This window comes from Hippoglossus stenolepis, chromosome 7 (assembly GCF_022539355.2).
Source record: "Hippoglossus stenolepis isolate QCI-W04-F060 chromosome 7, HSTE1.2, whole genome shotgun sequence".
In the NCBI taxonomy this organism is placed as follows: Eukaryota; Metazoa; Chordata; class Actinopteri; order Pleuronectiformes; family Pleuronectidae; genus Hippoglossus; species Hippoglossus stenolepis.
The window spans coordinates 20,932,289-20,942,607 of NC_061489.1; the positions used below are offsets into that span (position 1 = coordinate 20,932,289).

At 40.4% G+C, this 10,319-nt stretch overlaps 1 protein-coding gene across 1 annotated transcript; it reads left to right on the forward strand.

The window, feature by feature from the left end:
• The first annotated feature begins 3,982 nt into the window (after positions 1-3,982).
• grxcr1a (glutaredoxin and cysteine rich domain containing 1 a) lies at positions 3,983-10,107 on the forward strand. The gene is made up of 4 exons (XM_035161587.2): positions 3,983-5,989; positions 7,992-8,231; positions 8,328-8,393; positions 9,759-10,107. The coding sequence occupies exons 1-4, from the start codon at positions 5,585-5,587 to the stop codon at positions 9,936-9,938; spliced, it is 891 nt and encodes a 296-aa protein (XP_035017478.1). The 5' UTR covers positions 3,983-5,584; the 3' UTR covers positions 9,939-10,107.
• The last annotated feature ends 212 nt before the right edge of the window (positions 10,108-10,319 follow it).

The following is a 10,319-nucleotide window of genomic DNA, read 5'->3' on the forward strand; positions in this document are numbered from 1 at the left end:
GTGTGTGTGTGTGTGTGTGTGTGTGTGTATGTGTGTGTGTGCGTGTGTGTGTGCGCACGCACTGGTGTTGTGTTTTGCAGCGAATCCAGCCCAAACAAAGAGTCGTTAAACCATGTTTCTACCACTGTAAAAATCTGTGTCAGTTACACACAGCAGCAGTTTGTTTTATTTCTTATCAGTGTGACCTAAAAACATTTAACTGAAAACACTTTTGTTCAATTATATGCTTTTATTTGCTATATTGCATTGTAAATATGTGCTTTGGCTGCACGTGACTGCAGCGCATACTAAAGAGCTAACCAGACGACAAACAGTGAACTGATACTGATGTAGAATCAGTTGCTCTTTATTTCATTTTGTCTACAAAATAAATTAGCAGTTGCATTATTCATTCCAAATCGAAAACAAAAGTTGTATGGGGCGTCCTGATGACCTAGTTGTTGTCCCTGAATTATATAATAGAGGCAAAAATGAAAATACATTAACTAATTTTAGGCTTAAGCTCAAGATCAGTTCCAGATTCAGAGACATCATTTCAATTCCTATAAAATTTTCAAGTATCAAAATCGATTAATTTTTTATGACTCAATTACAAAGAATGCTGTCTGATCATTTGTAGTCAGGTTGACCCAGTTTTCAAAACACCACCCTCCAGGAAAAAATGAAGAATCTTCCTATTTAGCTTTTTTTTTTTTCAGACAAACTAAAGAACCAAGTTTTCCCTTATATAGGTTGAGAAAATTCAGTTTAATTATCTGAAGAATTTATGGCTGTAAAGTGCTTTACCTTCACTGTAGTCACCACAGTTGTGATACAAAACTCAAAACCATTTGGAGCCCTAAATTAATTTGGTAGCAAAGACACACTCATGTACTTATTTGGCTTCTTTTTATATATAGTATTATGATGCACATATTTGTACAAACTCTTAATGTTATACTCTTATCTGTATTTCGTATTTTGTATTTCTCTTTATTCTCATTATCGTGGTCTGTATATATTTCTAATCTTGGCTGGAGGAACTGTAATGAAACCCCCAAATCCCCCGGGATCAATAAAGTATTTCTGATTCTGATAACTTGCGACTGATCTACAGACCTAATGATCACAATAATTATAATTTTTTGATGTGTTCTTCTTGCCAGCTTCTCCACATCAAACTGCAGTGACTTTGCAGTTAACAAAGATGATGTTGAATGGCCTGTTTGATGATGATGAGTGAAACCCTCCACGTTGGAGCCTCTTGTCTCTGCAGACAAACACTTGGAGCCTCTTTGCTGCCGTTGAGTAAGAAATAGGGAAAAACTAATTCAGCCTAAACTCTGCATGTAAGCCTCTGTGGCTCCTGGATGATTTTAAAAAGGCATCCAGTTAACTATAGAGGATGAAGTGCCCTCACCAGTATCTTTCCCATGGTCCTTTAAGCTGCTGCAGTGAAACGACTCCTGGAGGTAACCTCAATGCTGTAGTGCTTAAAAGATGCATAGTAATTCATCAATAACAGCTTTATTAATACGTTAATTGTATTTCAGGGACATTTACATTTAGCTTGGCACAGAACGGTTCAGTTTATGCTTCATTTTATGCATAGTAAGACAGCGCTTTAGATTATTTCTCAATTTCACTGACACCGGAGCGGGTCTGATGGGAAAAATTAATCTTTGAATCATTGATTTGATTATAAGTCACTTCTCTGATCAAACCCAGCCAATGGGTGCAGCCATGAGGCATGAGGCCCACAGCAGCCGCAGCAGCATCTTCATCCCCCTGCATCTTCATCCCCCTGCATCTTCATCCCCCTGCATACAGCTCTTGAGGGAGTGATTGGGCAGCATGAAGCTTATAGCTGTAATTGAATTGCATTGTGCCCCCTTGTGGATGTTGATCCGCAGTCAGGGAAGCGTGAGATGGTTTGATGGCCAACTAATCCCGAATGGTGAATCACTGTGGAGTCATTGTCCGGAAGCCCTGTTCACAATTATTGATCACTAATGTGCGACTCATCTCGTCAGCATCACGCAACGACAGATTTCACGGAGGGAAGAGATTGGTTCAAATGGACAGATCAGTCTGATTCTGTCTCATTACAACAAATTCAAAAATATCATGCAAATCACTCATATTGTGGAGTAGACACAAAGATCCCACTGGCAATCCTTTATCCAGGCTGCACCAAATGAAAGCCATTCATCAGCCCGCACTGTTTGACTTTTCCCTCTCAGTCACAGCCGAGCAAACAAACAGCAGTGGAATTACAGAGCGCCGAAGTATTCATCTTTTCAAATGGCTTTTTTAACAGCGGCTGAGGTGGCAGGCGACGCGACATTAGCAGTACTGATGAGGGAGCGCAGAGATAAGCTCTCCAGGTTGAGAGTGCATGTTAGGTTTGTGTAACAGACGTGAATAGACACCATCTCAGCGGTGTCTGTTCCAAATGTGCTGAAGTGAGATAAAATGGCTGCTTGACTCAACATGACATGGGTGTGTTTTCAGATAAGCCTGTCCCCCCCATCCTGTCTTTGCAGTAGTGGAGACACTTGTTTTCATATATATTCTATCTCAACTCATCGACTGTTGTGTCACTTTAACTGAGTCCATGGGAGGTTTTTTGTTGTAATAAGACAAATGAGGATAATGTCTCAGAAAGCTACAGGGTGTGAGAGGGGAGCAGTGATAGAGAAAACGTTCCTCCATGATTAAAAAAAAAAAAGAATCTAATTAAAATGAAAATGATATGTAAAGACCGTGACTGATTTATTCCATTTATAAGAACAGTATGTTCAGCTGGTAGGTTCAGCTCATAGCATAAGCAGCTTTATCCAGACACTGACGGCCAAAATTGAGAATTTCTAATCCAGCCAGGACGACTGTAATATCATATCATATCATATCATATCATATCATATCATATCATATCATAGTGAAGTATCTCTTTCATTTTGAGCAATTCACAAAGCACAAACAGCATCAGTCATGTAACACTGAAACACAATCAAACATTGAAACACAAACTGGTCATTACTTAAACCAGTATGATCCACTGTCCTTGACATATAGTTTATTTACAACAAAATAAAATATTGTTAAGATGAAAGAAGAAATATTTTACCCACTTCCATGTTTGTTGTTTCCAAACACCAACAATACAGAATTATACTTTTTGAGGTCATTAAAGTTATTTTTCAAACTACTCCATGTGTCCACAGGGGTAATGGAGCAATGCACCACTAAACCAAAACCATGAAAAAATGCACCAACAACAGAAGACAACGGTTTTCAGACATACAGTCGGTCACACATAGTTAGAGCTAAATAAGATGTAAAGAAAAAACTCAACAGAGTCAAGTTCTAGGATGATGTTGAAAACACACTCGATGCATTTTCCAGCCTCAGCTGCTCAGACAGTAATGGGAAAGTCTAGACACCTGAATGGCCTCTAACATTGGCTAACAGCAGCAATAATATGCAATGAGCCTTTACAGGACACATTGTAATAACTGCTGTGAAGCTCTCAGAATGAAAGACAGTTTAAAGGAGAATTAGAGTCAGTGTGGATCAATAAAAGACAGAAAAACAGCCAGACTCATATTACTACTACAGCCTCAGGACGACATTAAATCTTAGTGTGACACATTAGACAGAGATGGATTTTCTCTAATGATCAGCACGAGCTGATACAAACAGGTGGTGGTATGCTGTGTGTGTGTGTGTGTGTGTGTGTGTGTGTGTGTGTGTGTGTGTGTGTGTGTGTGTGTGTGTGTGTGTGTGTGTGTGTGTGTGTGTGTGTGTGTGTGTGTGTGTGTGTGTGTGTGTGTGTGTGTGTGTGTGTGTGTGTGTGAGAGAGAGGCTTGTACCTCAGGGGCCAAACTGCAGCACTCAAGCAGAGTGGTGCTGTCATTGCTATGAGCTGATGTGTCACATCTCCAGGAAGCTGCTTCATCACCTGTGACACACACACACACACGCACACACACACACACACACACACACGACACATAAAAACAAGAACTGGCGGTGGCGTCTCAGTGGACACGCTGCGGTATTGTGTCACTGTGACACATTATATGGTCTGGTCCCCTTCTGCTGTGTGAGGACACCCAGTGAACACCTGTACCTCCACTCTGGGTGTAACACAGTAATGAGCCAATTGGAATACACACTGACGTCATGTTTTCATGCACATGGAAGATGTCACAGGAGATTTTACTTCATAATAAAAACTGAAAAGTTGTTGCACCTGAGGAAACTTCCAGTTTGTTACTGAAATTGGAGCCATAATGATATACTGAATTGTTTTTGTATATTTTTGTACAAACAATTACATCCCTTTATACTGTCATTGCATTGTTAGTTAATTGGTCATTCTGTATATATTTGCTTTTCTTTATTGAAGATCAAAATCGACAAAATTGAAAATAAATAAGCAAATCAATTAATGACTCAACAATACATAAATAAATAAGCTACACGCAGAAGTAAATAAATTAAATACTGAATATCTATGTACACTTTTGCTATGTGCTATTAAGATGCTAACTGCACATACTGGTGGTGTATGCAATGACAATAAAGATAAAGCAAGATCTACATTTTAAAACCATTTAAATTAAAGTGTAAAAAAACTGACAAAATGTCCTGATAAAATAAAAGCAACAAGCCAAAACATAAAACATTTAAAGGGTACAGATATTTAAGTGTTATAAAATATCTGTGAATGTTCAGACAAAGTCAAAATAGAAGAATAAAAAAGATGAAATAAACATATTGATGTCCTTGTACACATGATACAGTTCTACAGCCAGCAGTGGATGCCCGGCAAATGGTCTTAAACCCAAATGTTGGACTAATCAAAAATTTGGCGCTGAATAAAAAGTCAAAGGATCAACAAAAGTTGTTGGGAAACATTTTCTGGGAACCATAAGTGTCTCCAAGTGCCTCTTCCATAATTAGTAGCATAAATGTTGAGATATTGCTCAAGACATGAAAATCCATCCAGTAGCTAAAGGTTATGCAAGGTGTTACAGTGCAGGGTTATTTTTGTGTGTGTTTATGCTGAGCCGAGTAGCTGTGTGTGTTCAGCTGTTTAACGTCTTAATCATTCAGTCATTTTTGTTTTAAATTTTAAAAGATCTCACCCACATTAAAAACATGACAGTAATAAGTTTTTTTAATGTGACCGATGCAGAAGCTGTTTTGGCCTCACAGTTTATCCCAAGAGGCAGACATGTTTGTTTGTTTGATTAAAGCATATCAAGTCAGACCATTAAAAGTCTTCTGTCAAAGCTTTGGTGAAAACTGTGTAAACTGTGATGAATAATTCAGAGACAACGATCATTTTACTTGAGATTAGCTTGCTGGGTTGCCATGGAGGAAATGCATGTATTATTTACTGGCAGTGTGAGTGTGACTGTAAGGCAGCTTACAGACGCTCAGTCGTTTTTAGATCTGTTCCAGCAGCCAGGATTAAACCTGCTAGTAATCCATGGGAAACAAAATAGTGTGTCTGAGCTGCATGTTTACCTCTGAATGGGAGGCAGGGAGCTGCGGTGTTGTGCGGAGCATGTAATGTAGCAGAGGGCTCGCAATGGAGGGGACGATGCTGACGGAGGGGCAGGAGAAGCCCCAGAAGCGGGTGAGGTTCCGAGTGGCTTCTGGGAACAGCGGCCGGGTGCTGAAGGAGATTTTCAAGGATGAAGGGCCTTCGGACTCCCTGGAGTCAGACTGCACCAGCAGCTCTGACGCCGACAGAGCCAGCACCCCCTCCACAAGTGGAGAACCGCACGGACACCTGTATGGATACATGGGCTCGGAGCTGGACGACAGCGAGAGCGAGCCCGATGACCTGCTCATGTATGCGGGGGCCACCAAGGACTGGTCGTTCACCACCAAGAGGGTCAACATACTCAGTAAAAATGGGACTGTGAGGGGGGTCAAGCACAAAGTCAGCGCAGGTCAGACGCTGTTTGAAAACCTTCCCAATTGCAACAGTGTAAGTAGACCACATCCGGCTGGAACTCATCTGATTCAAAATAACCTGCTTCATAAACCACATCTTTTCTTTTTAGCTCCAGTTCCCATCAGTACGAGTCCCTGTCCTCAAGTCTAGTTACAGGTATGAGCTCCACGTAGGTGTATGACCGGGATAAAAGCTCACAATAGAGGACAAGGTCGCAGAGCAATTAAAGATTGATGATGCATTTCGTTAAGTGTTTCAAGAGAAACTAATCAGGTTAATGAATTCTCTGCACTTCGCTTTCTAGTGTCCCGGCACAAAGAAGTGTTTGTTATTCTGATGTACGTCTTGGTCGTCCCGTACGCTGATTCAGAGGTGACACAGAAGGTCGTGTGGAAGAAACTGCTGTGTGATGTTAGGTGGAGACACAGGACAGAGCAGATAAAGCTCCTCACCGTGATTAAGAGAGATAATCTTTCTTTAAGGGTGACGTTTAAATGCTTATCAAGGTGAAGCGGTGTGATCCGGGTCCTGAAGGAAAATCTAAGTGATGCCGTTGTTTTGTTTAAAAAAACTCCTTTGTTTTATTGTCAGCGGTTATAATATAAAACATGACAACTCTGATTACATTTTGCAATGTTTCTGTTGTCACTTGTTTGAGGTAGTTATGGGATTTGACATGTTGCTTTGATAATGTGTCATTGAATGGTAATGCTGTGCAGAGCTTTCAACTCAATCCACATTTTCATCTGCAATAACATTCAGTAGCTACTTTGAACTGTCCACCTACAGTATCTCTCTTTTTTAAAGATATTTTTGGGCATTATACATAAATTGATAGAGCAGATTTAAGTGTGGAAGTGGGAGAGAGAGCGAGGAAGACATGCAGCACAGTCGGAACGGAACCTGCGGCCGTTCCAGGAGAACTGAAGCCCAGTAGCTCACCTGGTTGAGTGGGCGCACCAACCTACAATATCTTCAATCATGTTCCAGCCTCTGCACAGTGAATTGATTTCTAAACTCCACTAAAGTAAATGCCGGCCAAAGGAAGCTGCCTGCAGGAGAGGACCAACACATTTAAAGTCTCAAAATCAGTGCTGTACTTTTCTGAAGTGGTTTTAATTCCTGAAAGCCATTCAGATAACACATAATGTGTTGTAAAGTGTTTTTTAAAAAAGTGTGGCACCACTTTCTAATAAGGGAATAAGTCATAACCCAACACACACTTCCACAAACGCAGGCTTGAGAATGGCAGCTAATGTATTTGTCATTTGGTGGAATCCTCGTTGCATTTTGACCCCGTTCAGACTTGACATTAACATCCGTCCTTAGTGATCTGATCTCAAGTTCAAGTCTGAGTGCACCCAGAGGGGACCTGAACGCATCTCAGACCACATTCAGAGGTGGTCTGGGAATAATGTGACCATGTTCTTTTTGCTGTGTGAACTCAAATCCTTCCTGGGCCACAAATACAGAACGGCCGACTCAGCTGATGACCTCTGACCTGCTGCAGTTTCACAATGAATCAATCATTGTTTCTTATGCTTCTGTGTCCATATGTTTATTTGTTTGAGGCCACAATATCAACACTGACCACCACATAATGATTTCTTGTTTTCAAATTTGTACAACATTATAGTCTCACAAAACTATTTATGTTAGTATTTTAAGATCAAAGTTTCACCGACACACTGTGTTGAATTTCTAACAGGACTTCATACTGAACATTTATGTTCACCATCAATATTTGTACAATCTTTGTCCTTTCGGTTCAGTATCTTCTGTCTAATTGTGTCTTTGTTTGCAAACTTCAAAGTTTTCTCCATCAGGAAAGACCTAAAGATCATAACTGTATTCAAACTGATTCAATAACAGGAAGTATTTCATTTTCGCTTTGTCAAACATAAGAATGGAGACAACAAATTATTATATCTTTATCTTACTGCTGCCTAGAAAACTTGATTTCTTCTTTCCATGCCTCTGAGGGTTTAGTTAAATGTTCATATATTAAATTAACCTTGTGTTTCCTCCCTTGTAGTTGGAGTTGTTGCTTGAGTTTGGGCGGATTGTCATCTACACGACCAGTTTCCGTGTGGTGAGGACGACCTTCGAGCGCTGCGAGCTGGTCAGAAAGATTTTCCAGAACCACAGGGTGAGGTTCGTGGAGAAGAACATCGCCCTGAACAGCGAGTACGGGAAGGAGTTGGAGGAGCGGTGCAAACGTGTGGGAGAACCTCCTTCGTTACCAGTTGTGTTCATTGATGGACACTACCTAGGGGTCAGTACTTCTTCCTAATGATATCTGATATCAATATGCTCTAAATCCCACACTGAGTTTATTAAAAATTGAATTTTGACATTTCTTGTTCTGCAGGGTGCTGAGAAAATACTCGGTATGAATGAATCAGGAGAGCTTCAAGATCTTCTGATAAAAATCGAGGTTGGTTTTCACTTTTTGCTTTGAAAATCACACTTTGAATAATTGATGGTGGTTAAATGTACGATCAACCACTTGGTTTGACACATGCTGACGTTGAATCGTTCCTACATTTAGATTTACTCTGCAGCACATGTAATATTAAAGGTGATTATAGAGTCGAGATAATAAATCAACACTCTGTGTTTGTCCAAATCCATTTAGATGAACACATGCAAACAGGAGCAGTCGTTCCCCATCACTAGTCGTGTCATCAATAAAACACGAGCAATGTTAAAGATGCATGCACATCAATAAGTGACCATCAGTAATGGAGGGCTTGTTATTGATTGTGCCTCCAACACATTTGTTCAAACATACAAATGGACACGGAGCACATCGCTCTGAGCTGCGAACCCAGATTGTGCAAATCTATTTTTCACGTTGAGCTGCAGCAGCAACGTCGCTCACGCAGCCACTGGCCTTTTCAAAGGCTTTAGCTTTAATCTGGAGTTTAGACTTCGTAAGTGAGAGCAGTGTGATGACATTTACGTCATAACTCCCCGTCACTGCAGGCCGTTACTGAAGAATGCCGCTCTGAAAGGTCATGCATTCACTAATTAGTCCAGAGCCAGCAACATGATGTTATTGTGTGTTTACAGTAGATATCTGCAGCTGTACACTGAAATAACAGTTTGACATTTTGTAAAATACGATTAGAAGAAAATTGATATCATCTTCTCTCTGCTAAAATTGAAGCTACAGACAGGAGATGGTTAGCCTAGCTTAGCACAAAGACTGGAAATGGAGGGAAACACCTACCAGGACCGCTGAAGCTCACCGATTAGCATATGTTATATCTAATGACTTGTATTTTTAATTCAATGGTTGAAACAATATTTTGTATAGATGTAACTGGCAGCCATTTTAACACATTTGTTGACATTTCAAGATGATGTTCTCAAGTAGGAGCTAAGATTAAAAATATCAGTACCTCAGAGTTGGTAGTTTATCTAACGTGATCGCTCATAGTTAAGATCCTTACGATATAACATGTATCTTAAGTGATACTTTCTGCTTCATGGTGAAGAGGCTACATTGTGTTTTTACACTTGGGTTTTGTACAGACTAAATTAGATACCATGTGATACTTTGGTTGGCTTTATAAGTGTTGGTAGATGAATTTGGTTATTTTGGACAGAGCCAGGATTGTTGTTTCCCCTGTTTTCAGTCATTGTGCTATATTCTTATATTTTATAGTAGCAGCATCGAACTTCTCATCTCTTCGGTCATTCAGACTATGAAGCTGATTTAAAACCTTGTAAATCCAAGTGTGAAATGTCTATTATTAAGTGTTTATTTTCATGTAATCTATCCACTTCCCTACAGAGGGTACAGCATCCCCAGACGTGCCAGACCTGTGGGGGCTTTGCCTTCATCCCATGCCCAACGTGCCACGGCAGCAAGATGTCCATATTTCGCAACTGCTTCACGGATTCCTTCAAAGCCCTCAAGTGCACTTCCTGCAACGAGAACGGCCTGCAGCCCTGTGTGAGCTGCAGCCGGTGAGGACGTAACGTGCCTGACCCTACGTCCTCGCTCACTTCTCTGGGACCTGAGACAGGACCCTGAACTGGACTGAAACACAGGCAGTGACGTGAAACACAGCAGGTCTCTTCTTCCATGGCCATTGTTAGTCAAACAAACAAGGAATTTGTAATAAAATCTGTGAATTTGGTATTGATGCTATGAGTGTATTGGATATCCTTGTAATTCCCTTATTTCTTTTTTTTATATATATAAAGCAAATAACATCAGTTTTCTCCCATTGGATTTAAATTCTCTCCCAAAAAGTTTCTCTCTGGGTCGGTGGACACAGATGAACTTGTTTCACCACAGGCAAATTTAAGCGTGTTAGTTAATTAGAGAGGAGGCTCCTTCATTAAAGAT

What these genes read in the sequence shown, in the direction of transcription:
- grxcr1a (XM_035161587.2), top strand. Translation starts at nt 5,585, where the DNA reads ATGGAGGGGACGATGCTGACGGAGGGGCAGGAGAAGCCCCAGAAGCGG. An exon ending in TTGATGGACACTACCTAGGG is followed by an intron (nt 8,232 to 8,327) that starts GTCAGTACTTCT and finishes CTTGTTCTGCAG; the next exon opens with GGTGCTGAGAAAATACTCGG. An exon ending in ATCTTCTGATAAAAATCGAG is followed by an intron (nt 8,394 to 9,758) that starts GTTGGTTTTCAC and finishes ACTTCCCTACAG; the next exon opens with AGGGTACAGCATCCCCAGAC.